Source organism: Hyperolius riggenbachi, chromosome 6 (genome assembly GCF_040937935.1).
Source record: "Hyperolius riggenbachi isolate aHypRig1 chromosome 6, aHypRig1.pri, whole genome shotgun sequence".
Classification (NCBI taxonomy): Eukaryota; Metazoa; Chordata; class Amphibia; order Anura; family Hyperoliidae; genus Hyperolius; species Hyperolius riggenbachi.
Window position 1 is genome coordinate 313,405,077 of NC_090651.1, and position 15,316 is coordinate 313,420,392.

General features: G+C 43.7%; 1 protein-coding gene across 1 annotated transcript in view; it reads left to right on the forward strand.

Moving 5' to 3' along the window:
- Nucleotides 1–15,316, forward strand: part of LOC137522852 (voltage-dependent calcium channel gamma-6 subunit-like) — a 184,672-nt gene that overhangs the window by 151,982 nt on the left and 17,374 nt on the right. The window contains exon 2 of the mRNA XM_068242987.1: nt 14,854–14,928. Within this exon, the coding sequence (XP_068099088.1) occupies nt 14,854–14,928 (75 nt within the window). The remainder of the gene's footprint in view (nt 1–14,853; nt 14,929–15,316) is intronic.

Below are 15,316 nucleotides of genomic sequence, written 5' to 3' on the forward strand. Positions count from 1 at the left end.
ATATAGTCTGGCTGAGCGGTGTACACAGAGTGTCAGTAAACAATGGTATATAGTCTGGCTGAGCGGTGTACACAGAGTGTCAGTAAACAATGGTATATAGTCTGGCTGAGCGGTGTACACAGAGTGGCAGTAAACACAATGCTATATACTCTGGCTGAGCGAGCGGTGTACTACTGTTCCCAGCAGACACAGAACAGTGAACAGAATGCTATATAGTGTGGCTGAGCGAGCGGTGTACCACTATTCCCAGCAGACACAGAACAGTGAACAGAATGCTATATAGTGTGGCTGAGCGGGCGGTGTACCACTATTCCCAGCAGACACAGAACAGTGAACAGAATGCTATATAGTGTGGATGAGCGAGCGGTGTACCACTATTCCCAGCAGACACAGAACAGTAAACAGAATGCTATATAGTGTGGCTGAGCGAGCGGTGTACCACTATTCCCAGCAGACACAGAACAGTGAACAGAATGCTATATAGTGTGGCTGAGCGAGCGGTGTACCACTATTCCCAGCAGACACAGAACAGTGCACAGAATGCTATATAGTGTGGCTGAGCGAGCGGTGTACCACTATTCCCAGCAGACACAGAACAGTAAACAGAATGCTATATAGTGTGGCTGAGCGAGCGGTGTACCACTATTCCCAGCAGACACAGAACAGTAAACAGAATGCTATATAGTGTGGCTGAGCGAGCGGTGTACCACTATTCCAAGCAGCGACAGAACAGTGAACAGAATGCTATATAGTGTGGCTGAGCGAGCGGTGTACCACTATTCCCAGCAGACACAGAGTGGCAGTAAACAGAATGCTATATAGTGTGGCTGAGCGAGGTACACAGAGTGGCAGTAAACAGAATGCTATATAGTGTGGCTGAGCAAGCGGTGTACTACTATTCCCAGCAGACACAGAGTGGCAGTAAACAGAATGCTATATAGTGTGGCTGAGCGAGGTACACAGAGTGGCAGTAAACAGAATGCTATATAGTGTGGCTGAGCAAGCGGTGTACTACTGTTCCCAGCAGTGACACAATGACAGGGGGGACCCTGGCTAGCGTGGCTGGAGCGCGAACTACCCTGCCTGCCTACCCAAAGCTAAACCCACAGACAAATGGCGGAGATATGACGTGGTTCGGGTATTTATTTACCCGAACCACGTGACCGTTCGGCCAATCAGAGCGCGTTCGGGTCCGAACCACGTGACCCGTTCGGCCAATCACAGCGCTAGCCGAACGTTCGGGGAACGTTCGGCCATGCGCTCTTAGTTCGGCCATATGGCCGAACGGTTTGGCCGAGCACCGTCAGGTGTTCGGCCGAACTCGAACATCACCCGAACAGGGTGATGTTCTGCAGAACCCGAACAGTGGCGAACACTGTTCGCCCAACACTAGCACTGACTGACAAGTTGCTTCGTAATTCATGTTGTTCTGCCAGCTGAAAAGGCCGGACAGTCTTACCAAATAGAAATCCTCAAGCAAGAGTGTCACTAACTGCAGGAGCCGCCCAGTACGAAGCGAGGCCTAATCATATTGCTGTAAATGTCACTTGCTATATGTGCTAAATAGCCACACTGATAGCATGCAAGAAACAGCTTCCACCTAATCAACTTGCTTTTCAAACTGCTGCTTCTACTTGAGCAATGAATGTTTAACACACACGCTGTATACATGTAAAAAAATAGGCACCCAGTAAAAAGGGTGCCGGAGATACCACTACTAAAATATTACTAGCTAATTGCCTTAGTAAAATATCGGTAATCTTTACAGACACTTTACTATGACTTAACCTAACCCTATTCTCACATAGAACCCTTCTTATTGATGCCTAACTGTAGTCAATTCCCCTTACCGCTGCCTAACCCTAAAGTGTGCCTAACCTTAGGACCCGAGTGGTGCCTAACCTTAGGATCCCCCCCCCCGCCGCTTTCTACCCCTAATTCACGACCCAGTGGTGCCTAACCTTAACCCACCCCCTAACCTTAACCCACCCCCACACGTCTAAACTTAAAGAGAACCCGAGGTGAGTTCTAAGAATCTAATTAGCACACAGAGGCTGGGTCTGTATAAAATGCCCAGCCTCTGTTGCTATACTGTTTGCCCTAGTCTCCCCCCTGCGCTCTGCTGTACCCCCATAAATAAATAGCTGTGTTGGCAACATACAGCGTGTCATCAGCCGGCTGTTTACATCTGAAGTGTCAGTCTCTGCCGCTCCCCCGCCTCCGATATCGCCGCTCCCCGCCTGTGTCCCTTCCCTCCTATCAGCGGGAGGGAAAGGACGCAGGCGGGGAGTGGCGCTATGGAGTAAAGGCAGAGACTGACACTTCAGATGTAAACAGCCGGCTGGCGACACGCTGTATGTCGCCAGCACAGCGATTGATTTATGGGGTACAGCAGAGCGCAGGAGGGAGACTAGGGCAAACAGTATAGCAACAGAGGCTGGGTATTATATGCAGACCCAGCCTCTGTGTGCTAATTGGATTCTTAGAACCCACCTCACGTTATCTTTAAGAAACCCTCCCCCCCCCAAACACACACACACCAGCCTAACTTTATTCACTGATAATTGGAATGCTAACAGCCGCTATTAGCGGTAATTTGGGCCCTAGGTGCATCCAAGCCAATAGCAGAACAAAAAAAATTATATTGGAGTAAAATTTTCCATCATTTTATTGATACATGTCTATTTCTATTATTAGTTCCTTTTATTTCTTTATTACCAAAAGCTATTGCTATTGCTATAGTGTTTTCCTGTGCCCTTATTATACAATGGGCGCTCTATTACCAGCCGGCTGCATGCTCCGTGTTTACCTGCTTCGAGTATATATATATATATATATATATATATATATATATATATATATATATATCCCTCCCCATCATATATTCCTCATATCATATATACAGTACCTCCCATATAAACCCCTTCACTGGCGAGAGATCACCATAGCCAGTCAGAGGGGAAGCTTTGGCACGTAACCAACAATCAGACTGGCCAATCACAGCCGCCCATTGCTCCTTTTGCTAACTGCTGCCGATGGTCTCACGGGTGGGACCACAGCACCATCATTATGTCATACATCACCGCTATTGATCAAGGGCAGTGATTGGCCTACCAATGATGCCATTGTCCCGCCTGCAAGACCATCAGCTCCAATGTGATTTGTTCATTGAAGCACGTTTCACTGACCTGAAGATGCAGGAATTACTTGCAAAACCCGTAATCATAACTCTGTATAATAAAGATCCTTTTCATTTAGTCAATCTATGACTAGCCCATTCTTCAGGAGAGGTAGGTTAACCTATTCCTCTCCTTTCTAGTGCCTTTAAAGTATTTCACATTCCTTGGGTGACTCCCTCCACCAGTTATGACTTTTCAAGTGAGACAAGATTATTCATGTTGGCCACAAAACCTTTTTTCTTTTCAATAAAATGTATAAGCGGAATAGACGTTGCTTTGTAGAATAGCTGCCTTTGCTTCTCCTAAAGCATGGTGATATCAATCACTGTAAGAGCATACTGTGCTCAGTCCCCTCTGCCTGACTGATGAGCGTGCATTTCTGTGCTAGCAGCAGGAGAGAAAGTAAACAGCTGTACAGACAGCATTTAACACTGCCAATATATCTTATTCCTATAGTAAAGGTGATGTAATGTCACTTGCTTCTGGTTAATTAATTAATAACATATATCTTTATGCATGCTATTCTAAAGATAATTGATTATTACTGTGGGTTATGGTTGCCCAATTGGAGCCAGATTGTTTCTGTCTAAAGGCATGCATTAAAGGAATGTCCTCTGCCAAGTTAGCGTAGAGTTACTGTGTCAGCAATCATCGTGTGTTTATACCGGGAGTGGCCATGTTTGGTCTGATAGTGTTAATACGTGACTAATTCAAATGTATTTATAAGTTGTCTATTTAGTGATTAATAATTTAAATTCAGTAGGGTATTGGTATATATTGGTATGAGATTGATGATATATGAACTGTCTCAGCCACTCTAGCTGAACTTGTGAACTAAGAATTTACGATACCTCTGGGTCAATACTAATACCAGGTCTGTGAGAAATGGAGTAAACAAGGATCCTTATCTTACCCCATTTAGATGGTCTGTTTGTATTAAGGCATCTTAATGACGAATTTATGCTTGAAAAAAATATCTGTTTTCCCTTTTGATGTTGCATGTATATAAGCTGTCTGTACCACCAGCTTGCAAACTAACAGGATGTAAACCTGACGAAGGCTGCAAGGCCGAAAGCTTGTTTATTCTTATTCATTTGTAGTTAGCCAATAAATGGTATCATCCTGATTTAAAACTTCTTAATTTAAATTCACTAATTTGTGTACATTCTTCTGGTAAACATATATTCTCCAACATGGATTTTTTTACGGATACCCAGGCTTACAGCGGGATTCTTTCCAAAATGTTCCTTTTTATTGCTGCATGCAGTAGGGAAAGGTTTTGGGAAACCCCTTCACTACTAGTTTGTATTAACATTTAACACCAGAAGAGGAAGTAGAAGAAACCTTATGAACCACTTTTGGACCATGCTAATTGAAATGTAAGCCCTGCCAAGGCATAGATTTCAATTAGCCGGTCGCGCATTCCAGCTGCAACACTCCCCCCGCTGTAGCCCACTCGCCCTGCTGTTGGTATGACAGCAGAGCTCTGTGAGCCGGTCAGGAGCTTATTTCATTGGACACTGTGACCCAATCTCATTGAGAGCGACTTAATAGGTGATAGCGGCGGGTCCATGCAGGGTGACCAGTAGGCCCTGTTTCTTGTATCAGTGGGCTCTGGTCCTTAGGGGGCCAGAGACTGTTGGTACTGAAGTGCTTAAAGAGGAACTTCACCGAAACATAGTTATAGGGGGGGAAAATCAATCAATACATTGCAAAGTGGGAAGCTAAAAAATAGAAGAGAGATTAAGAAATAATTGATATTCACCATGTAATTTGTTCATGTTGTTTGATCCACAATGAGCATGCAGATCATCATCTTTACTACCATATTTCCCTAAATGTAAGACCTCCCCTGAAAATAAGCCCTACCATATATTTCAAGTATGCTCAAAATATAACCCCTCCCCCTAAAATAAGCCCTAGCGGCAGTGCAAGATGCGGGGACTCAGTAGGCACTGGGGACCAGCTCCCTTTCCCCCCTACCTGCTCCCCCCCCCCCCCCCCGCTTTACCTCCTCTGTTCCCGGCTCCCTCCTTAAGAAAGTCCAAATCTCCCTGCTGCTTATGCCCTGCATAATTCACACTGAAGATCAGCGTTGACCTGCAGTGAAGGCAGCTCATGTTGTCCAGTAACAGGTTCGACCCTATATAGGAAGTAAACAGAGATCACTTCCTGTATACGGCAGAGCTTCCTGGACAACATTAGCTGCCTTCACCGACTGTCCTCAGAGGATCTCACAATCTAATTGTACCATAGTCGTAGTCTAATGTCCTACCATATTGTTATTATGTATTTATATAGCACTGACATCTTCTGCAGCACTGTATAGAGTACAGCGTCAGACGCGTATCTGGAGGGATGCAGACATGACACGTGCCCCAGGCGACCTCCCTCTTCAATCATCAGGGGGGCGCGGTGCTGCTGACAGCATTCCTGAGTCTAAGGGAGTAACAATCATCCAGCAGCCTGCCCGTCTCAGCCTTTGTCTTATATCTACATTACAAGCTATTGAGAGGTGAGCTCCGCAGTTTTCCCTCACTCCCTACCATGTCTCAGTCCCCCGAGATAGCAGCAGATGCTCCTGGTCTGGAGGTTACAAGATCTCACATCCATTCAGCTCTGTCATTCACACATTCCTCAGCCTTATCTCAGTGTGCTGTTTACTTACTTTTATTTATGGCACTCTCTGCACTTTAACCATTACGCTGCTGGCATCTCTGTGGCCAGATTTAACAACCTCTCTCTTGTACAGTGTACCTCAGTTGTTAAAATGCATTATATTTCTAGCTCAGTACCTATCTACTGATATTTAATAGGTTGTCAGCCTTTTATTATGTTATAATTGTCACTGCAAATGTTTCATTGCTTTCATTCATATGAGAGTGGTGGCTGCCATATTTGTTTCCTTTTAAACAATACTGGTTGCATGGAAATCCTGCTGATCCTTCTGGTCACTAGGGTCTAAATCACACACCCGAAACATGCATGCAGCTAATCTTGTCAGATGTTTTATAGACATTTGATCTGCATGCTTGTTCAGGGTCTATGGCTAAGGCAGGGATCACACTTGTTTTTCAGTTTTCAACTCAGCCTTTTCTGTGCACATTTTCTGCACACCATGGGCTTGATTTACTAAGCGGTGCTAACTTTAGCACTGGCCCTTAGCACGTCTAAACTTAGTTGAAATGTGAGAAGTAGTGATTGTGCGCAAAGTACTGCGCGCAAAGTTTTGCGTGCGCACTGCACAGACTTTAGACGTGCTAAGTAGGTTAGCACCGCTTAGTAAATCAAGCCCCAAGTGTGTTTCTATGCAGAAAAATGTGTGCTTTTTTTCACAGCAGTTAATGTAATTGATACAGAAAACTGACAAAATGAGCAGAATTATCATGCAGAATGTCAGTTTTTTTTTCTGTGCAAGAAAAACACATTAAGTGTGAACTAGCCCCTTGATTAACATGAGTTTTCAGTTCTTCTGTGCAGAAAACGCGTATGAAAACAGTCAAGTATGTTCCCTGCCTTAAAGTATTAGAGGCAGAGGATCAGAAGGATAGCCTCATTTATTTCCTAGTGACTGTTACATTCTGGTATGTGTGTGTGTGTTCTGAATGCATGATGGGTTTACCCTGTCCAAAAAGGTTAGACAGGATGCTGTTGATTGTAGGTGTGTGTGTGGGGGATGGGGGGAGGGCTGAGGGGCCTAGATACGCCACTGTACAACTTATCATAACGGTTAGCTCCGTCTACATCTTGATGACTCCTTTTCCCCCCCAAAAAAACAAAATTTGCCCCAACCCGTCAATATTCCCATAAAAAAAATGTGGTAGTTTGGGGGGGGGGGGGGGTGGTTGATAACTGTATGGCATATAAAAAGTAGGTAAACATGTTTTTATTGAATATTATGTCAGGGTTTTAAACCGCTTTAAGTGTATGTTTTTTTTATTTTTCCAATTACTGATATTGACCAAATACTGATATTGACCAAGAAATATCAGCTGTTTTCTATTTAAATTTTTTAGACCATCCTTCTGACACATGCACGATGGGCTGTTATCTATGAGCAAGAATAATCTGAAGCAAGGAAATGATATTGCTGTATAGCAGTGAATACCATCCATGTGTTTTTTTTAAATCTCTACTGAAAAGTAAAATATTGTCTTTCAAATACAATTAAAGGTCAACACATTAATAAACCTTTCCTTCCGCACAGTGGTGGTCAACTTGCTAGATGTGAGCTGAGATCAGAGACACCATCACCAGGCTGGCTCCTCTCTCCACTCAAATGCTCAAATGGTCTGAGTGGCTGGATTTACTAAAAATGTTTTCTCTTTATTTATATGATACAGCCTGACTATATTTAAAGACACTATACTGGATAAATATTTATAAAAAGCATCCCTGCCTTTTCTCTCCTTTTCCAGCAGTCGGACAGTTAAATGACACAGTCCACATCGTGGGGAGGGGATAGGATTGGGCCAGCTGAGCCAGCCAGTCACTAGTGGTGCATGGTTAAAGAGGAACTCCAATAAAAATAATGTAATAAAAAAAAGTGCTACATTTTACAATAATGTATAAATGATTTAGTCAGTGCTTTGCCATTGTAAAATCTTTTAAATCCATGATTTACATTCTGACATTTATTACATGGTGACATTTTTACTGTTGGCAGGTGATGTAGCTGTTGCATGCTTTTTTGGCAGTTGGAAACAGCTGTAAACAGCTATTTCCCATAATGCAACAAGGTTCTCAGACAGGAATCTGCCAGGAGTACCACGGTGCTCAGAGTTTCTTGTGGGAGGAGTTTCACCACAATATCAGTCATACAGCACCCCCTGATGGTCTGTTTGTGAAAAGGAATAGATTTCTCATGTAAAAGGGTATCAGCTACTGATTGGGATAAAGTTCAATTCTTGGTCGGAGTTTCTCTTTAAGCTCAGTATCTCAGTTGGCCACACCTCCAGAATGACCATGCCATTTACCTGACCAACTGCCAGTGAACGTTTGGGGAGGAGTGTCATGAGGCTGCAGGATGACTGCTAGTGTGCATGTGGCCATCACTGGCCTGCTGCACCTCTAATGCTGAATACTCACCTGACAAACCAGGAACATGGATCACAGCAACGTCCCCCAACGAGGAGCATTCCCCGATCCATCTTCCTGCAGGTGGGTACATGCGTTGGCACACAACGGGCGAGAATGGGCAGTCAAGCAATCGCAGTATTTTATAGCTGAAAGAACTGACAGACTCCGGCACTCCTCATAGAATCTTCTTTTATTGAAGCCACAAAGCACAGGTACAAACGAAAGCCCCTATGTCATCGCAGTATTTTATGTGGCTTTTTCGGGGATCTTAAAGATCCGCCATGACGATCATTACCACTGCGCGTCACCAAACGTCATTTGTGTAATCACGTGCATGTACATCACATCGCAAAATCATGGAAACGATCACTCCTCTCTCAAAAAATTTCCATTGTTGGAAAAATTGCATAGTGGGTGCGGGCCTTAAGTCCATTGTGGTGCGATTCTTCTGCAATGGCACTGTCCGAAAAGGTCGTACAGCACATTACCCCTGCAATGTGACCATACAGTGAGGTATACTTTACAATGAAAATATGCAGGGGCCTAGCAATAGGGGTTGCAGAGGTTGTGACCGCATAGGGGCCAGAGGGGGGCCCAAAGGGCCCTCCCTCAACTACAGTATTAGCTCTCTATTGGTCCTGTGCTCATAATAATCACTTCTATAGATACTTTGAATAGTGGTAATCATTAACTAGCTGTTCCCCATCCCCCTTCTTACACCTCTGACACTGTAGTTGCTATTGGCAGGTTTTGGTGCGCCGTATCAACTGTTATTTATAGAATGCTTGGGGGGCCCCATTGTAAAACTTGCATTGGGGCCCATAGCTCCTTAGCTACGCCACTGAAAGTATGCCTCCTTCCCGGGTAAAAGAAGCACGATGCTCATATACTCTTGCCGCATCGTAATAAATGTGATAGCTCCATAGAACTATTGTTGTTTCTGAGATGGGATGCCGCGTTTTCCTGCCCCAAAAGTTTCTTCCACGTGTGAGTTTCCCAGCAGCCTATCATTATTTTAAACACCGTCATCTGGGGAAAAAATGAGATAGTGGATGTGGCACTAATGAAAAACATTCCACGGCTATTTACTACAAAAATTTAGAGGACATGAAAAATACCTTTTGGGTCCAGCAAAGTTTCAAAACAGGAAAATGTATGAACTGCATTGCAAATGGATCACAGAGTCAATTTAGGTGAGCAGCCTTGTGAAGCGAATTTTAAACAGCTTTTTCATCTCTGCTGTTGGCTTATTTAAGGCAGAGAAAAGGAGTGTCTTTATAGTCCCTTGCAGAGAAGTAGGTGACCGATGCCACCAGCCAACAATATCTGGGAAGCTGAAGGCATATTTCTGTGAAGTGTTTGGCACTGTCCCGAAGCAGACCAAAGTCATTGTACATGAAAAAGGGAAAAATAACCCTTGTATTACGTGAACACTTCCAGAAAATATTTAAGGATCCAGGATAAGAAAATATTTTGCACAGTGTGATAAGGACTTTTTAGATTTTTAGCGCTGTACTGTGACCCCTATCTATCAGAACTTCTATAAACCCGTCTAGAGATTTCACATTGCTGTTGGCAGGTTTGCAGACCTCCAGACCCCACCCTGTTAAATATGTGGCTCACCATTCACCAGCAGGACCATACCACACTGTCCACACATTGTTCACGCCATCCATTCAATGGTGGAATCCCCTGCCGTAACCTCCCAGTACCACCTCAACCCCTCTTCTGCTGGTCCCCATCTTGGACAACCCTGCTTCAACTGACCCATTCATCCCCTTGCCCGTCACTGCTCTATTGTTGCTGCTCTTGGACGGTAGAGAACTGAATGGGCAGTCTAGATGGGCAGTCTTATTTACAGCCTGGCATTCCCGCCACCCCCACCCCTTTTGTCTGTTTGTTAGATTCTGGTTTTAATGCCAATGGTCTATATATTATTTTCGTAACGTTGCAGATTGGTGCATTCGGCTCTCCTTTTTCTGGTTACTGCTTTAGCACAAATATACACGTCTTTACAGCTATCTGTGTCTCTGTTATGGGGAGTATTTTGCAGACTCCCTGTCTCAACAGGAAGGTGCGTAGATATTATTAAAGCCGGCCTGAACTCAGAACTTCCTCTGTGCTCTAAAAGATACACACCAGTATAATAACATTTAACGAAAAACTTTTCTTTGTTACAGCTGATACAAATCCTGCAATAAATCTGCAGTGTATATACTTCCTGCTTTCATTGTTATCATCCTATGTTTACAAATTCGCAGCTCTGCCCTGGCAGAGGAGATTCCTAAGCTGACACAGCTGAGATCAAATTACACTTATACAGGGTGCATTTCTCTATAGAAAAGTTCAATGTGATGTCCGCTCAACCTTGATATTGGGAACAGAGCCAGGTAACTCGTTCCCCAAATCATATAATCTCTAAGAAGGTGAAGTTCTGCTCAATGGCCCACAAAAGTATCAAATCTTTATTAAATATAAATTAAATATAAATCACACGGCATAAAAAGTTCGCTGACATGTTTCGGACACACACTGGTCCTTAGTCATAGCCATGGACCATTGAGCGGAACTTCACCTTCTTAGAAATTATGTGCATTTCTCTATGTTTCCTTTTGTCCTGTGCAAGAGTTCAGGTCCACTTTAAAGGGGCAGTCATGAAAATTTTTCACTAAGGGCTGGTGCACACCGAGCGGGTTTTCTTGCGTTTTTACAGTCGCTTGCGGCTGTGGATACGCTAGGGTAATGTATTTCAATGGGGTGGTTCACACCAGAGTGGGAGGCGTTTTGCTGAAACGCATACTCTCGGGCTGAGGCATTTTTTGGATTGCGGAGGCGTTTCTGCCTCCAATGTTAAATATAGGAAAAACGCAAACCACTCTGAAAATTGCCAGTTCAGAGCGGTTTAGCAGGCGTTTTTGTTACAGAAGCTGTTCAGTAACAGCTTTACAATACAATAATACAATACAATAACATTTGTAAAGCGCTTTTCTCCCATTAGACTCAAAGCGCATAGCTGTGTCTCAGATTAATACAGGGTTTCAGGCTGGGTTGTGTTACAGAGGAGATAGTCAGATGTTCATGAATGCCAGACTGAAAAGGTAGGTTTTCAGTTTAGACTTAAATGCTTCCAGGGATGGGGCTGTCCTGATTGGGTGTGGCAGGGAGTTCCAAAGTGTAGGGGCAGCATGACAAAAGGCTCTGTCTCCAAAGGTTTTGAGGTGGACTCTGGGGGTGACCAAGGTGTTACGTCCTTTTGATCTAAGATTGTGGGGGGTGTGATGTAGTTGCAACAAGTCCTTCAGGTATCCAGGGCCCAGATTGTGCAAGGATTTGAATGTCAGTAAGCCAATCTTAAACAGAATTCTCCACTTTATCGGTAGCCAGTGGAGTGAGCTCAGGGTTGGTGTTATGTGGCAATGGCGGGGTTGGCTCGTTAAAAGCCTTGCGGCGGTATTCTGTACTAATTGCAGGCGGCGTAAGTCTTTCTTATGCAGGCCTGTGTAGAGGACGTTGCAGTAGTCTAACCTTGATGTGACGAAGGCATGAACTAGGGTTGGAAGATCCTCTGAAGGAATTAGGTGTTTAATCCTTGCAATATTCCTTAGGTGAAAGAAGGAATGTTTCACAACAGCTGAGATTTGATTCCTGAAGCTTAATTTCCCATCAATCAGTACTCCCAGGCTGCGCACACAGTCTGAGTTGTTCAGGTCTGAGCTCCCTATCCTTAGCGGTGTTGGTTGAGACTGGAGCTGCTTTGCTGTTGAGCCCTGGCCCTCGATAACAAGAACCTCAGTTTTGTCAGCATTAAGTTTTAGCCAATTATTATTCATCCACTCCTGAAGCTCAGCTAAGCATGCGTTTATTTGTGGAGTAGGGTCTGTGACATCAGGTTTGAATGACAAATATAGCTGGGTGTCATCAGCATAGCAATGATATGTCAGGCCATGTTTTTGTATGATTTCTCCAAGTGGCAGCATGTATATGGTGAACAGTAAAGGGGATAATATTGCGCCCTGAGGTACACCGTATTTTAGTGGTACAGGGTTGGAGAGGAAGGGCCCTAAGGCTACCCTTTGTGTTCTGCCAGCCAGGAAGGAGTTGAACCACCGGAGAACAATGCCATCTATACCACAGTACTCTTGTAGCCTGTTGAGTAAGATTTCATGATCGACTGTGTCAAAAGCCGCTGAGAGGTCGAGCAAAATCAGGATGGAACATTGACCCTTGTCTCTTGCAATGAGCAGATCATTGCAAATCTGGGTGAGGGCTGTTTCACAGCTGTGATATTTCCTGAAACCAGATTGAAGAGGGTCAAGGATGTTGTTTCTGGAGAGCCTGGCTTCAAGTTGGAGGTAGACAGCCTTTTCAATAACTTTTCCCAGAAAGGGGAGGTTTGAGACAGGTCTGTAGCTGTTTAGAGCATCTGGGTCTAAGGATGGTTTCTTGAGTAGAGGCCTGACGATTGCTTCTTTCAGAGTAGAGGGAAACCACCCTTCTTGTAAGGAGCCGTAGACTATTTTGTGGAATGCCGGTGTAAATAGTTCAGGGCATTTCAACATGAACTTAGTGGGGCCAGGGTCCAGATCGCAGGTAGTCTGGCGAAGGTTTGAGAGGATATCCAAGATGTCTTTTTCAGTGATTACCTTAAAATCAGACCATGGTGGTAGGCTATTTTTGCACCTGTTATATGGCTCTGCATGGGTTTCTGGGGCTGTGAATTGAATGGCAGATCATATGGAGGAGACTTTGTCTGAGAAGAAGTGGGCAAATTTCTCGCACAGTTCCTGTGAAGGTCTGATGCTGGATTTCCTGCAAGATGGATTGCAGAGACTGTCAACCGTGCGGAAGAGTTGGGCAGGTCTGTTGGCTGCATTTGCAATTTCGTGAGACAGGAATAAGGACTTCTTTTTGTTAATCATCGTTTGATATTTTTCCAGGTGAGCAATTAGGGAAAGTTTGTCATCAGAAGACTGATGTTTGCGCCACCTTCGTTCCAGTCTGCGTCCCTGTTTCTTTAGTTCCTTTATAGAGTTGTCAAACCAGCGAGCGTGATGTAATGGTGCGGAACGTTTAATCTTTAAGGGAGCTATGGCGTCAAAAGCGGCTGAGACATCGTGGTTATATTTAAGGACCATGGATTCAAGGCCTAAGTTGTGATCTGTCAGTCCACCTAGATTGAGGCTGTTCTGAAGGTGTTGGGGTGTCAAACCTTTCAAGGAACGATATTTTATTAGTTCTTTCACTTGGTGTTTTGTAGCCGGTGCTGTAAAGGAGAAGTGGACAGTGTGGTGGTCTGACCAAACTACTGGATCAATTTCCACATTGGATATTAGGAGTTCTGAATGGAAAATGAGGTCCAAAGTGTGTCCTTTTTTGTGGGTAGGGAGGTTGACGGCTTGAGAGAAGCCCAGTTCATTCATGGAGAGAAGTAGCTTAGTTCCAAATTGGGAAGAGTGTGTATCGACCCGTGCGTTAAAGTCTCCAAGAATTATCCACCTAGGGTGTTTCAGTGTTATGCAAGATACAAGTTCTGCTATTTCCTTGAGAAAAGCTGAGCCAGCGTCAGGGGGTCGGTAGACAAGCAGTATGTTTATTTTTTTTCCAGCTGAGAGCTGGGCTGCTAGACATTCAAAAGAGTGGGTGGGGGCTACAGCAAGGGGTTTAATATTCAAACTGGATTTGAAGCACAGAGCTAATCCTCCGCCCTTGCGGTTTTGCCTTTCACAGTGTAAAACTGAGTAATTGTCTGGTACCACAGCTGCGAGAGTGGGTCCTGAGTTCTGATCCAACCATGTCTCTGTAATTAAAGCTAGATCTGAAGCCTCTATTAGATCATGAATAACTGCTGTTTTGTTGTTTATGGACCTGGCATTGCAGAGTACTGCTTTAATGTTGTTTCCCTTAACTTTGAGGTCTGTGTTCCTAGCTCCTGGCTGGGGGTTGTAATCAGGAGTGTGGAAGCTGTCTCTGTTATCTGGGTCCTTTACTGATACAGCTGATTTATAGATATTTACTGTACTTTACTGTAACAATATATGAAATCTACTACACCAAAGACGCTACTCAAAAACGCAAAACGCTAGGTGAAACGGTTCATAAAAATAAGAAAAATTGTTTCAAAAACCGCTAGCGTTTTGCGGATCTGCTAGCAGTTTTTGGTGTGCACCAGGCCTTACAGAGTGGAGAAGTGGTAGAACTATCCATCCAGTTTTATATTTCCCAACTGGTGACACCTTTACCTTATTCTCTAATTAGAACCACATTACACTTGGGGGCTACTGGGAGAGGAAGTTAGGAGAGCTCTTCCTAATAGTATAGTTGCAGTAGAAAACACTACAGAGGTTCCTCACTATGGCCAAAAAATGCCTCACATTCCACCTTAAAACTTAATTTTTTTTCAGCTTAATGTGGTATTATTATTAAATAAATGAATACCAATAACAAGTAGAAAGACTAGAAGCGATGGTGTCCATAATGATTGTGTTTGTAGATGTGAAAGCATTATTGAGATTGTCATCCTTGCTGCACATATGCCGGTAAATGACCAGAAATGATACCAGTACTTTATCTTGTCATTCTTTATCTTTTCTTACAGATTCAAATTGCTCATATTTCAAGTTCTTCACAACCGGTGAAAATGCATACATATTTCAACGTGTTACACACAAAGGTAAGCTTGATTTTGCACTAAAAATGTTTACGTTAACTAATGTTAAATTAAACTTGAATCCATATGTAAAAAAATAGTTATTTCCCTGAACCATAAACGGTAACATGTGACTTTTGCTAAGCCTGCCCCCTCCTGCATTGCCACTAGGGATGATCAATGAGATGCAAGTAATTTCTCCTCACATTCAAATTCCATGTGAATGTTATGCAGCTTGAACGTGGACCAATAAAAATTGAAAAATTGAATGGAAGTTATTCTGATTGGTCCAATTTCTAGCTGCATATAATTTAAATTAAATTTGAATGCAAGAAGAAAGTATTTGCAACTCATCCCTAACTGCCACTACTATGTAGTGCACGGTGTGAAGTGCAGAGCCCTACTAATCCAT